Raw genomic sequence first — 15,546 nt, 5'->3', positions numbered from 1 at the left:
CTTTAGCGTAAAGAGCGGGGGGTTGGTGAGGAAGCAGCCCCTTTCACATACGAAGTAATTTCTGTTCGTTTTAAGTTTTAATGTCGCTCCTTACTTTCCGTTAAAAAAACTTTTTTTTTTATTTGATTTATGAACGTTTTTGAATCAGTGCATGTTTTGATTTTGGCTCACTAAAAATATGCTTTACTGTAAAAATGTTGCCCCATATTAAATCCCATTGAAGGATCGAGACATATTTCAATGGCTAGGGTTAAACACAGCTTAATTAGTTTCCGTCAGATATTGGGGTTAAGCATCTGAGGATTCTCCCCATCAGGTGAAAAGATAGCTTCCAGCAAACAGAAGGTGTCACACTAATGATTCACTCATGACAACAGGTAAATTTGAATTCTCTTTTATTACGGGCGCTTTCATAACAAAGAAATAATTTTTCTCATCAAATTGATGAGTTACTTTTCTACATTAGATCTTCGGTCTGTGAGAAGGTGGTTTATTTTGATGTTAAAAATATGGCTAGCAGTAATTTAACCAGTCAGCATCTATTTGGGAAGAGGGTATAGATAGAGTGTTAGTTAATTGGAGAAAAAAGATCGTTTTTCAACACCTTCTTTGTGTGGTAAATTGTCCACCTTGACAAATTGAATCTACGCATCAAATACTTACGTAAAAATGCCTTATATTTATGCTCTGTTGAAGGGATGAGTAATATTTATTCCTTATAGTAAATAAAATAGGTAAACGGTTTTTTAGTAAAATAATGAATTATTGTAAGACTCCTCCTCCCCTATAAGCATGAGTGGGATATGCAGTCATTTTGAGGCCATTTATGACAATGCATTACTTATTAAACTCAATTTTAAAAAGAGAACCAATGAAAAAACTATAAGTTTAGTTTTTATTCCAGAATATTCATTTATTGCATTTAAACAATGTTGTATAAGACATTTATAGCTCAAGTGCAAAAAAAAGGTGTGAAGAATAGAATGATTTCCTTTACTATAAGACATTACAGAAAGACTGAAGATAGAAATTTAATCGAGAAAACAAATACTTACGGGATGCGATTTTCATTCAGAACAAACCTTTCTGTCAAATAGTTTATTTTTTTCTCTATTCAGTTACTATTAACGTGAGCATTTTCACTTAGCTGATTTAGATTTAATTGGGTTCTATACCTTCAATTGAAAAACTTTTTTCATAACTTTCTTGTGAAACAGTGTGGTGCACAAGCAACAGCCTATCAAAGAATGATTATAAACTTATATGTCGCAGAGGGAAGTTTTCTATAATTAATATAGAAGGGGTGGAACAATGAGATAAATTTAAATGGCAGGCAGAAAACATCTTGAAAACTATGAATTTAAAGTTTCAGTTATTTGGAATAACCAAATTTTAATTTCAATTGACGGCAAACCCCAAGCAAGAGGCTCCTCTTGCAAAGAAGCCGAGAATAATACAAAGCGGTGAGAATGCATCCCCCATGCATGGCGAAATTGCCGGTCCTTCTTTAGTTCCACCACAAAGTCAAGATACAAGGCTTTCTGTCCTGTAAAGGATGGAGAAGAGGTCTTCTGTACCCATCGCGCAAGGTGACATCGATAGTACCAGTCGTACAGTAAGTGCAAATGATTGACAAATTAGTAGATATTTTTCGAAAGGCTTAAGGTTTTAACGATAACACTTTTATGTGAGACAAAAGGATGAATTTAATTTTTTCAGCCCCAGGTTCGATGCTACTGTTGCCCCCTCAAAGGAATAGCTAAAGTAATGTATTCTTTTCAGCTTGAAAAAGGAAAACAGTGGGGGTATTGGAGGCCTAATTTGTTTTTCTGAGGGCTTCGAGGAGCCAGTCAGTCGTAAAGGAAATAACTAAAATAACACATTCTTTTCTACTTAATAATTGGGAAAATAGCAGGGACCCTCTCCGATAGTTTTGAGGTGCTTTGAGACGTCCTTAATCCCAAGGAAATAGGCTTTTCATTATTTTTAACGGTAAAAACTTACCTTTTATACGAGACGAGAGGTTGAGATAAATTCATCAGCCTACTAGAACATTGAGGGTCCACGACTCGCTTAAAGTTTACAGACTATTTAACACATCCCCTAATTTGATGCTACTGCTGCCCCTCAAAGAAATAAAAAAGAGTAACGTATTATTTTGTGGTTAATAAAGGGACGCCCGATGCTACTGTTGCCTTCCACATAGACTTGACTTCCACATTTACAGATTTGCTTGTCATTGTTAAAAATCTAACAATGAAAAACCAAGTAAAGCCGAGGGGCTATCCTCTGAAAATCGTGCACTACACAATTTGTTTAGAAAAATTGTTGTCTATATAAATGGAATGTTGGTGAGCAAAAGTAACAATCTATAAAACAATAGAAGTTACATACAATTCATGCTGATGACTGCATAGTCCTATAAGAAATTGAGGGTTAACCCTTAAATATGAATATAAAATGGACACTGATGCTACCAATACACTTAATGAGGCGATTCCCCATCATTTACACTTGGCTGGGAAAATAAATCATGAACCATTTAATAAATCTCAATGGTTAGCTCCCGATTTTAAGATTTATATAAAGCTTCAACTCGCTCCGTTCAATTTTATTTTGCAAAATTACTTGCCACTGTATCTGATTCAACAGTCTTAGAAATGTCATTTTGTCACTTTATCATGTCACTTTATCTATTTTTTTTTCTATGTCATTTTGTCACTTTATAGAATTTGTCACTTTATCTGATGCAACAGTCTCTCTCACTTCGGCGAAAATTCATGCATGAAAACAACAGGTTATGAGTTCTGTTGCTTCGGCAATTGAAAAATTAGGATTTAGTGGAAAAAATATCTAGCTGCATGTTCCGCAAACAATCACGAGTCAACGACATATTGCTACGGGTTCACGTACCTGTAGCGACTCTTTATATATCAATAGTGAAATTACTTCAAAACTCGCTTTGGATTTTTTTAAAGTGCTAGTGCAATGGGATCGTGGACAAATCCCCCACTCAAATTTGAAATGTTTGGACTTTCATCTCTTGTATATTGAGTAAATGATATTTAACTCTACAATTTATCCTCTAGTAAATCCTACAGAACCCTATATTAATTGACAATGGGATCCCTAGACCGAGATTCACAACTATTTGAAAATGGTATAATTGATGCAGTGTTTGCAAAAACTCATGCTATCATTGTAAGGGATTTGTCTGGTAATCAAGATGAATACTGTCCGAACCGGCACAGTACAGTTTAGAGTTTGAATGTCCCGAGCCTTTGATGGAGAGTATAGCATTCATATCGCTAAATCAATTTGAAACATATTGGGAAATTACCCCCAATGGTAGTGTTCAATTTGAATTAACACTAAGAACACAAAACAAATAATTAATGTATTAAATTTGGGTCCGAACATGGCCAAATAAAAATCCTTTTGCATACCCCTGGATTTCCTTGAACATGCTCAAAGGGTTGACAATACCATTAAAATTGCTAATATTAGCTAAATTTGATAAAATTGTAGTTAAAATTGCTAATTCCAAACGGCGATGAATATGGAATTTTGCGATACTCTTGGTCTTCCGTATACATTCCACATGTGCCATATCAAAAACATTCTTGGACAAAGTGGGAAATCTATTATTAAAAATCGGATGCAAGTACAAGATTTATCGACCAAAAGCTGTGGTTTTCATGTACTATTACATTTTATTTTTTGATTCATGTAGACCTTCGTCGATTGAATGACTTCCTAGTTGACAATTCTCTTTCTTACCTGTATAATATAAATTTTAGTGCCCTAGGAATCATGTGCCTTAAAATAATTATGAATTTGTTTATTATTAAAACTTATATGTACAATAAAAGCCTTTATTCGCTAGATTTCTTCTTCCACGTGTAGATAACCATCGGTAATAATAAGTGGCGGCAACTCGTCAGGATTCAGCTTCAACTCATCTGAGCATGCAAACTCAGGGTCCCATTTACTACAATAAAATGTAATTTCACTTTTATTATATCTTCTTGTAAAGTCAATGATACTATTTTGATTCATATTATAAAATTCATGTGTTTTAATTTGCTTATTTGAAGTAATATCTCCAACGATATTCTCATAAGAGGAATCACTTTCTGTAAATGCCAAGTAAAAATCAGTAGGTTTATAATCATAGTAGCCAGTATCTTCAGAGCAATGCCGGAAGAAACAGACTCTCTTATTATTCCAGAAATTGAAGTGTAGACCAGGTTCTTTGTCACAAAACAATTAAACGCTACTATCATGTTTATGTCTTTTCCAGTCATACGAGGGTAAGTGTTTTCCATTGATCACATTTACATAGTGACAATTGCAATATAGGAACCCTTTAGTACAAGAGTCACGAACATCTTCAAGACAGGCAAGACAGTCTTTAATTTGCACTGCATATTCTCTATGTAATTTAAACGGATAGCAATGTCTACACTTTTCGTCTTCATCAAGAATAGTACAATTTTCACAGGATGACCAACTGCCTAGTGTATACAAGTAAAATGGACTTGTAAAAAACATTTTATTAGTGTTGATTTTCTACCTTCCTAAAAGAAACTCACTTGTGATCGACAAGATGAATATCTTCTTGGAGGAGGAGTAATTCGGTGACGTCACAAAATCAATATTACTTATTTGTTCTTTGAATATAGGTAGCCTTGTTTTGTTTCGATTAACATCAAAATGTTTCTATCAAATGAGTAAATGTTTCCTGCCCTCGATGTAAAAGTTCTATACAATAGCCCGAAGACCGAGATTCTTTTTTCATAATATTGTTCAGCATTTTTTGAGGGAACATTTTCCTTTTAAGAGATAACTCTTAAAAATCGTCATTTAGAAGCTAAAATTTTCTAAAGTCAGTAGTTTCCGTGTTATTTTTCTTTCTCAAAACCAGCCATTTTTAATATTGACATTCTCAATGCCGATGATACACTGACAAAGAATGAAGATTCCTTCTATCTTCTTACCGCTAATAAAATATCCAAGAATAAATACAGTTGAAATAATTATCAACTCATTCTTTTTAAATATTGATTCAGATAATTTTCTTCAATATATTTTACTGATGCATTTAATCCACACTTTAATCTTTGTATATGCATTGTATTCACTTTTGCTGGAAAACGTAGCTAATTTTCCAACTTGAATTTACTCAATGATATTGCATATCATAAACATCTTGTCCCATTCTAGCTTTAGCCGACAAACCCTTGTAATTTCTACTGTGACGTTAGGTACTCTTGGTTTCATTTTACTACTGATAGGGCCTTCAATATCCAATAGTCTAAGAGCATCCATTGCTGAAGAATGTGCAAAGAACAATGTCCTCAATGTTGACACACTGCACTCTTATTCAATAATGAGGCAAGGGAACCGTTAGATATAACAAGTCACGCCAGATTACTTGATCGTGAATGTAGGTAAACAACTACCTAACACACAAGTGTACTTTAGAATAACGTTATACTCAGGTGTACATAATAATGTCTTGAAGAAAACATTTGCATAAGTAAACAAGCACTTCCTATTACGTAACAAGCACCTGCATCTTGAATAAACTCTAAAAAGTGTTGGGGCCGAGATTCGAAGGGATACCTGGCCTGTAGGACCCATCTACGGAATACTACTGACGTTAAGAAATAAATATCAGAACCTGTACATTAAACTGACGATCCACGGTTATTATTTATTTAGTAAAGTGCAAATTATGTTTTGATCTTGAGAAGACATGGGGATTACCAGCCCTACTTCTTTAAACTTTTGCTCGTTTTTAGTTTGACTAGGTTAGTTGTTGTACTTTCTTATCGTCTTTTGGTTGATTTATTTATTAATGGATATTTGTGGTAGTTTTACACTTGGAAAAAAAGAAAAACCAACTCGCAAAGCCAACTATGCTTTCAAAGGAGATAAACTTTTTGGTGCCATATGGTTTTAGTTTAATTTTGATGATTTTTTGCCCATATTTTTATTCTTCTTCCTTTTTTAATTTGACGCTTCCGTCCTTAAAAACATAAACAGTTAGTATTTATTCATTACCAAAGCCAACTATGTTTATAAAGGAGGCAAATTTTCTCAAACTTTTTTGCCATACTTTTTTAGCCGAATTTTGATGATTTTTTTCTTATTTTTTTTCTTCTTCTTTTTAATTTGGCACCCGCTACTGCAAAAAATTGCAGAAGTTCGAATGGAAGTGTCTCCGAAAAAAAAATGGGTTTGTGGGTTTTTAAGATGCTTATGGTGTTTAAATTCCTCTTTTTCCCTTTTATTAGCACTTCTCAACTAAACAAAAGAGAACACAACTCAAATAAATGATCACATTTGTAAAACCTAACTTTACGCGGGGGGGATACCCGTGGGTACTTTCCTGGGGGGTATTTTCTGGGTAGTTATTTTTCGTTTTCATTTTCAGGAGGGGTGTTTTCCGAGGGAAGAGGTGTTTTTCGAGGGGGAGAGGTATTTTTCACGAGAATTTTCCGCGGCGGGTATTGTCCTTGAGGAGCTGTATTCAGGGGTAAACTGCTAGAACCTTCTTATTATTTTTCTGCAGCTTATGGCGATTTCTAAGTCCGAAAATTATTCTCTTTTGATTCTACTTTTGACTCTCAACACAGCGTATATTGATTTATTTTTTTTTAATTTCTTATTTTACTTCAGTAAAGGAATGGAAACTTTATTACTGCTGTAAAGAGGTGGGAAAGTGATGCATATATCCCGCTCTCCTATCTTGCAGAAAGGAGTGAAATATGCTTGTCTTTGTTGCGGAAAGTTGTGGCAGTTCTATTTTTTCATTGGAGCAAGGTTTGCATATGTCTTTCTTTTCAGTTTCTTGTTTATTTTGCTTCTATTATTTTGCTTCTACTTCGAAGCAATTTAAACATACACCTCTAGAAGGGGATATCTATTGTCCAAGCAACCCCACAACTGTACAAAAAACGCCTGAAAGTAAAAAGAGCCGTAATTCTATTGCTTTAACACGGTTATAAAGGGTTTAAATAAGCTAGCACCATACACAACATAGCCTAGCAGTGTTTATTAGAGTTAAAAACTGGAAATATAAGCTTAAAATATTTCCGCTGATGTGAAATATTGGAAAAGGAAATTGAAACAAAGCCAGTTGCAGACACTGAAAACAAACAGAAATTGGAAAATAATAACCCTTTGGGAAATGATTGAATAGAGCAAAAAGACCAGAGTTGTTAATTATTAGGACTTTGAGTAAGGGCTGCACAAAACAGAGGAGCCTTTACAGCTGCTACGTAGAAAATAAAAGGCTGGAAAGAATATTCTATACTCAGTTCCAAGTCCCAGGAGATGAGAGTAAATATTACCTGGAAACCAGATAAAGAAGGTGTCAGGTTTATATGTAGATTATTTTTTGGTATAATGTTTTTTTAGACTCCATTCAAAAATCTGTAGCTGTTTGTTACATCCGTGTAGTTGTGTTTTGCTCCTCAATCTCATTGGTATAGGTAGAGTTTATTTTTGCGCAGTTTTCACTTGTCGAAAGTAGAAAAGATAATTACAGATCTACTCCTTTATCCCTTCACATCCTAGAAAAAACCCGGATTTGACAGTTGTGCCAACTTTCTGTATAGGCTTAGCAAAGCAACCACCCCCCATCAGAACTAGATCTAAGTATATCAAGCATACGTAAATATTTGAAGGGGTTGCATAACCCATTCAATTTTTTCAGTAATTTATCCAGGGACAGAAAGGAGGACCTCAGCGCAGTTTAATTTAACAGTTCCTGTTAATATTTTACTTATGTTTTGATTGCCAAGGGAGTGACCGCTTCCCGCTTAGATTGGGCACATTTTAATTTTGTCCAGTTTTACTTTGATCTCTCTGCCAAGCCACAAATAGTCATTTGCAGAAGCCCAAGGTTTATCGGAATGGCGAACAATTTTACATTCCTTTAATTGCTAACATTTTTCAGTTTTGTTTTCTTTCCAAGAATACACTCTATATATGATTCAAGAAAAAGCAAACGGGTTTTTTAAACTGAAAACAAGGAGCATCATCAAAACTGAAGACGAACAGAAATTAATCCGTATATGAGAGGGGCTACCCAATCCTCAGCCCCCGCTCTTTACTCTAAATTCTTGAAGTTCTAAAATACTTCTTATTCCAGTTCAACAGCTTTTGTTTTTGAGTAGTCTTTCTTAAAGAATTATAACAAAAAGTCAAACTTTATTGCACCGAATCAAGGTTATGTTTTCCGTTCTAATGAGTCCTCTTCGGATCTTTTAGGACCATTGGCTCAATACAACCGCCCCAAAAATAATTATAAACGCGAATCCATCGTCTTTCTTCTGGGTAAAATGAAAATTACCCGTTTTTATAGATGGGAGCTTAAGACCAATACAGTTAGAATTTCCTGATATCGGTCATTGGGAAAATTCTGTTTTTTAGAGTATTGATTGTTTTTCGGCTGATCTGCTCCTTACTTACAGTTCGTTATTGGGAACTGTTTGATTGCTATCATCCAACCTTTTTATTTTTGCAGAAAAGTTCCGAAAGGATATCTAAATACCTCAACGGTCCCGAGGTTGTAAAAGTGTATGCTCCGAAAAAAACGGAGTCATTAGAATCTATTCCGGAAAAAGAAGAACGTCATCCTACTCGTAAACAATCAGATCGTCTAGGACTGCCACTTGAAAATATCATGGAAGAAGATACAAGCTCTGAAACTTACCAAGCTCATAGCGTAGATGTTATTCATGAAAAGGCTGCTTTTCGCTTAGTTGGAGTAAGCCTTGGATCTCCTCCTGTCCTTGATGGCATTGACCTAAACATATATTGTGGTAAATATGGCTATAAATAATTTATTTTGCTATTGATAAGAAGGCAGATTTTCATTTACTTGAAGTTGGTGTTACATTTTTTCCTATATTGCAATGATGTAAAAATATATTAGGGTAAATGTATTGTATGGTTATTACTGATGAGAAGGAGGCTTTTTGTTTAGTTGGAGTCAGCCTGAGATTTCCTCCTATCATTCCTTGCAATGACCAGATGTTGTATTGCTGTGAATATGGCTGGAAATAATTTATTTTGCTATTGATAAGGCAGGTTTTTATTTACTTGAAGTTTGTGTTACATTTTTTCTTATATTGCAATGATGTAAAAATATATTAGGGTAAATGTATTGTATGGTTATTACTGATGAGAAGGAGGCTTTTTGTTTAGTTGGAGTCAGCCTGAGATTTCCTCCTATCATTCCTTGCAATGACCAGAATTTATATTGCTGTGAATATGGCTGGAAATAATTTATTTTTTTGTTTTTGATGAGATGGCAGCTTTTTATTTATTTAGAGAGAGAAAATTAATTTAAAAAAAAACACAAAAAACAATACAAAAAAAGAAAAAATTTGTCAAAATGCCTTATGGCTTGTGCTGCAAGTTGAAGTTCGTCTTACAGTTTTTCCTATTCTAGATTGCATTGATCTAAAAAATATATTGTAGTAAAAATATTGTATGGTTATTATTGATGATAAAGAGACTTTTTGTTGAGTTGGAGTCAGCCTGAGATTTTTACCTAAGAATATATTGTGGTAAATAGGGCTATGAATAATTTGTTTTTGTTATTGGTGAGAAGGCGGCTTTTCTGAGAAGAAGTTAAAGTTCGTCTTACATTTTTCCTATCCTAGATTGACCTATATTAACAGTAAAACTTCCTGGGGCAAACATGGAACTTAATACGGGATGGGAATGTTGAAAAACAATTAAAATAATGGAACATGATAATTGTACAAGGTGTGACCTCTTATAAATTTGACAGTGGTCAATTAGGATTCTGAAGCAAGGGCACTCCGAAAAACGGAGGAATATTTGCTAGCTATTTTCTAGAGAAATTGCCTACGGATTGTTTTGGCTGGCTAATTGACCGTATTTCTAACAGTAGGCTGTACAAAAGATGTGGTTTAATCCCGCTATCTAGGGCTATATTGAGAGAAGTTTGGGATGGCTAGGGTGCGTTCTGAGGATGAAGGATGACGGATTGCCAAAGATTGTCCTTTTTGGCCAACTGTCTAGGGTTTAACGACAAGCAATTTGTCCTCGGTTGGGGTGAGAGAATGCCGTAAGGAACGATTTAAGGGAAATGGGAACTTCCTGGAAGGGTGTAAGAAGAATGGCTTGGAATAGAAATCGATGGAGGATGAGCGTGCGTAGCTGCGTTGGCCCTAGGTGGATTGGTCCTGTGGTGAGTTGTTAGTAGTAGTGGTATTAGTAGTAGTAGTAGTAGTAGTAGTAGTAGTAGTAGTAGTAGTAGTAGTAGTAGTAGTAGTAGTAGTAGTAGTAGTAGTAGTAGTAGCAGCAGCAGTAGTAGTAGTAGTAGTAGTAGTAGTAGTAGTAGTAGTAGTAGTAGTATATTATAGAAGCCTTTATCAACGAGAAAATTTTTTTTTCTTGTATCCTTTCTTTGTTTTTTCACTAGGCTGCTTATAGTTTTATCACTTTTTCAATATTTTCGTTTCGTTTTAAATGTATATAGAAAGGCAGTGTTGTAAAATGAAATATTTAGGGAAATATGCCTAGAAATAATTTGTGCTTAGAAAAGAGGAGGGACAAGATTACAGTGAACCAAGTCAATAATAGAAATATTTGAGGTATAGATTCAAGAGGCTAAGACATTGAACCTTGGTACTTTTTATTAAAATTTTATAAAACACTTAAATGACTCTTTTCGTTAAATGAGAAGCAAAACAATGTCTGATGAAACTGAGAATAAACATTAAACAGAAATAGTCTCGAATTTGTTTGGTTTACCATCCTGAAATCAGTGTTTGAGAGAACTAAAGCAATGGCTGCGATATATTTTTGGATGAATGAAAAGTAAGATTCCTAAAATCACTAAAAGCTTTATTGTAAAATGGAATAAATGATCTCAGGAATTAAATCTGGTTAATGGCGGGTGATTGTATTGTGAATTTTCTTTATCTTAAGTTTGTAAAACAGCTCTTAGTGGTGGGGATGGTCATTCACAGATGATTGAATTGAAAATTTACAATTTTATTTGCAAATTAATGGAAAAAAAGCCCGTACAAACCCTGAATATTGACTTAAAAATCTAACACATTACTTCAAATTTGAAACATAACTGATTCTTGTGATTGTGCTGTGAATTTTTGTTGGTACTGAATTTGGCTAAATTTCACCACCGCCTAATTGCCCCAGATAATACAGAAAAAACTGAGTATTTTAGCCTAAAAATTCAACGATAAATATTGCCCATCTCCCATGTGAAATAGGTAATTTAGACCATTTAGGCCGTTTAGGCCTTTAAAGACTCAATTCAAATTAAACTGCATCTCTCTACGATGTGGCAATTTTCTACCACCTCTATCTGTGTTAATTTGGGAGGGGGCTGGTTTTTCGCCTTCGAAAAATATCTTTCTTGGAGAATTTTCTTTGAAAATCCCCCCTCTTTAAATACAAATGAATATTTACCCCACTCCTCCATCCTTCCTAAATGCACATGGATTGACGCCAATAGCCAAGAACTAGCTTAGTTCAACAGTCAGCAAACTATTTATACAATTCATTTAATAGGGCTGGGAGGGGAAATATGCAAAAGGAAGGATGGTAAAACACAGGCTGACAGATCATGGTGAGAGTGGTAGTATCTTTTCCATGCTTCGTAGCCTTACTACCCGAGAAATGGCAACCAAAATGTCATTTTCTGGAGCCATATGGCACTTCATCATGGTAATATCAGGTTAAAATTATAAAAATCACGTTGATATGAAAATTAACTTTCAAGTTAGCCCTTCAAAGGCTCTCTTTGATTTTCCAGTTTTCCACTACCAGTGGAAAAAAGAAAAGAAAAAAAAGGACACATGAGTGCTTTCACTGCAAAAAGTGACCTTCCTTGATATTCCAGGGGAGGGGCTGTAACTTTTACAAATGAGGTTTTAGACACTGCTTATTCCAACCTGGCACTATATATTTTGATCTGACACAATTTTGAAGGGGTGTCAGGCTTTTTTTTCGAAATTTCCATGATTTTATTTTTTCAAAATAACATTTTTCATCTAAAATTAATTGAAATTATAGTTGCTATATCCGAATCAGCTACTAATGGCAATCGTTTCTTATTAGACAGGTTTTTCTTCATCAAAACAAGTTTTTAAAATTTTGGCCACTATATGCCGTGGTTCACTATTTACTAGGTTTCAAAATGATGGTTGCAGCTGTCGCTGCAACGCTGTCGCTGTCTATGAAGTCGCTGTCTATGAAGCTCCTAAGGCTTTAATTTTTTTATACAGGAAAGATGAGCATCTTGTGTTGTAAACTAAAAAAAAAAAACATTTTTTTAAAACTGAAAGTAAGGAGTGACATTAAAACTTAAAACGAACAAAATTACTCCATATATGAAAGGGGCTGTTCCCTCCTCAACGCCCCGCTCTTTGCGATAAAGTTTAACTCTTTCTCTCAAATCTAGTTTTTAAAACAGTAAAAAAACTTTAGCGTAAAGAGTTGTACGTTGAGGAGGGAACAGCCCCTTTCATATACGGAGTAATTTCTGTTCGTTTTAAGTTTTAATGTCACTCCTTACTTTCAGTTAAAAAAAACTTGTTTTTTTATTTATGAACATTTTTGAATTAAGGCATGTCTTGGTTTTGGCTCTCCGCACATGAATACTTAGAACGAAATTTGCATATTTTTTTTTGTTGCTAACTGGCTTTTTCTTAGTTTTGATCGGACGATTTCGAGAAAGAAGGCAGTGGGGGAAGAGGCCTAGCTGCTTTTCAATCTTTTGGTTACTTAAAAAGGCAACTAGAACTTTTAATTTTTTACGGAGGTTTTTATTAATAAAAAATATACGTAACTTCCGAATTAACTTTCGTAACGAACTTCTATATTCCTATATTTTTACGGTTTGTCCCTCTTTAATACCTAGCTCTTTACACTAAAGCTTAGATTTTGTCCCGTTTCTTTAAGAATGACCCATGAATCACAAAGGCCAAAGAAGAAATAGTTGAAATTACTAAAAATACTTTAACGTAAAGAACAGGTATTTAGGAGGAGATGAGCCCCTTATATGCGTAATAATTTTCGTTCGTTTTGTTTTAATACTGCTCCTTACTTTTAGTTAAAAAAAACTTTTTCATATTTATCGTTTCATTGTCTTTTGTTTTAAATAATATTAGAAAACCCTGCACCAATTCCCCCATGGAAAGATCCTTCCACGTAACTCCCTCTCCTCAACCCCCTCCCTAACCAGGAAAAAAATTCTCCTGAAAACGTCTGTACACTTCCCAATAACCATTACTGTATGTAAACACTGGTCAAAGTTTGTAACTTGCAGCCCCTCCCCAGGGGACTGTGAGGAAGTTAGTCGTCCCCAAAGACATAGTTATTGACTATGCGGAACAAAATGGCTATCTCAGAATTTTGACCCTTTGACTTTGGGGAAAAATGAGCGTGGGAGGGGCTCTAGGTGCCCTTCAATTTTTTCGATCACTTTTAAAGAGCACTAGAACTTTTAATTTATGTTAGAATGAGCCCTCTCACAAGATATTAGGACCACTGGGTCGACGCGATCACCCCTGGGGAAAAGAAAAAACAAACAAACAAATAAACACGCACCCGTGATCGGTCTTCTAGCAAAATTACGAAATTCCACATTTTTGTAGATAGGAGCTTGAAAATTCTGCAGTAGGGTTCTCTAATACGCTGAATGCAATGGTGTGATTTTGGTGTGATGGGGTGTTTTCCCTTATTTTCCAAAATAAGGCCAATTTTCTCAGGCTCGTAACTTTTCATATGTAAGACTAAATTTGATGAAACTTATATATTTAAAATCAGCATAGAAATCCAATTCTTTTGATGTATCTATTAGTATCAAAATCCCTTTTTTTAAGTTTCATTTACTATTGAGCCGGATCGCTCCTTACTACAGTTCGTTACCACGAACTGTTTGAACAGAAATTCTGGCGTGATCAGGGGTCAAAATAAAATCAAGAAAAAATTCTGAGACAGTCCATCGGCTTAAAGCTTTTAAATAGCTAAATAAATATTTAACCATTTTCAGAGGCAATAATCACGTATTTTACAAAAGTGAGATCTATTGCAGAGAACTAATTTACAATCTTATTAATGTATATACAGTATCATATTACTGAACATTATTTATTGGAGTAGTATAGGGTCACCTGAACCCTTAAAAGGAAATATGTAAAACCTAATGTTCCAAATTTCTGAGAGGGCCTTCCAATCAATGTGGAGAGAATATTTAACCTCTAGCATCCTCTCTTTTGAGATACTATATTTTGATTAAGCTTTGAGAATCGCTTGCTAAGGGAAAATCGCTCCCCTATTATTGCTAAAATATTGTTGATGTGAAGTAACAATTACACTTGTGTTTATGTGACTGGGGACATTCCTCAAGATAAGTGCGAAGCACGGCTGAAAATCGAAGGGTGCTGTCGGTTAGTTTTATCATGATTTGTTTACATTAATAAGAGCTATTATGGCTGTTTTGTGCAGTAAGCATATGCTTACCTGTACAAAGAAAAAATAGAGAGGGATGGGAGGGGGTGTTATTTTCCAGGAAAAATGTTTTTATAACTAATCCTGACTTGTTTTATTAGAACTACTTCCTCATAATCATTTTTGCATTTTAGAGCCCTATTTTTTGAAGAAAAAATGTCTAGAGAACGTTTTTTAGACACGATTTTAGTTTTTGAAGCATTATTATGCAAAAGTTAACCTTTTGTATAGATACCAGAGGCAGTTGGAGTGATAGCTCCCCTAATATTTAAATCATGCCGAATAATAAATTAAAAACAGAGAGAAATTAAATAATGAAAATAATCTATTAAAATGAAATTAAAGATCGACAATAAAACAAAAAAGATCCTAAATTGTCCAGCACAAGAGTCGCTCTTTACACTAAAGTTTCAATAATTTAAAAATTACTCTAAGAATGAATGCTCTAATATAGGAGTTTTTTGTTGTTGTTTTTTTTTTTTTTGAATAAAAACTTAATTATTTTTTTAATTAAATTCCGCAATAACTCGGATACCTTCATTTAGGGCCTGATATTTTTAATGATTTTTTTAGCTTGGGTTCTTCCTATCATGATTATGACACGCGAAATTCAAATAATCTTGTTCATGAGTTTCGGAATACTTCCCGGTCGGCTCATGTCATCAGATACATGGGACCGTCCGTCTGGAACCCATTCCCACAGCAAGTTAAGGAATCAGAAAGTCTGCCTCAGCTGAAACGACGCCTCAAGGCCCATCTTCTGAACAATTAGTAATATTGAGTATTTTAGATTGAGAGAGGGGTATCTCCCCCCATTTTGTTAAATTGACCATTAGTTTTTGTTTTGTTTTCTTTTTTTGTGTTTTTTTTTTTTTTGTGTTTTTTTTTCTTTTTTTGTAGTTTGTTTATCTTATTTATTTTTCTTTTTGATGTAAGTGAAATATGTTAAAGAAATGGATCGTATTTGATGTCAGCTATGCTTACAGGCCATTGCGGCCTATTTTTTTTAGCTGATGA

The 15,546-nt window shown here is 34.4% G+C and overlaps 1 protein-coding gene across 4 annotated transcripts in view; it reads left to right on the top strand.

Moving 5' to 3' along the window:
* LOC136028300 (ATP-binding cassette sub-family C member Sur-like) overlaps positions 1-15,546 on the top strand; it is a 234,735-nt gene that overhangs the window by 105,338 nt on the left and 113,851 nt on the right. For all 4 annotated transcript variants that reach the window (XM_065706058.1, XM_065706059.1, XM_065706061.1 and 1 more), the window contains one exon: positions 8,540-8,837. In XM_065706058.1, coding sequence (XP_065562130.1) covers positions 8,540-8,837 — 298 coding nt within the window. The remainder of the gene's footprint in view (positions 1-8,539; positions 8,838-15,546) is intronic.

The sequence above is a fragment of the Artemia franciscana genome, chromosome 6, assembly GCF_032884065.1.
Source record: "Artemia franciscana chromosome 6, ASM3288406v1, whole genome shotgun sequence".
NCBI classification, from domain to species: Eukaryota; Metazoa; Arthropoda; class Branchiopoda; order Anostraca; family Artemiidae; genus Artemia; species Artemia franciscana.
Note: the sequence above shows the minus strand (reverse complement) of the source record. Positions and strands in the feature narration are given on the sequence as shown.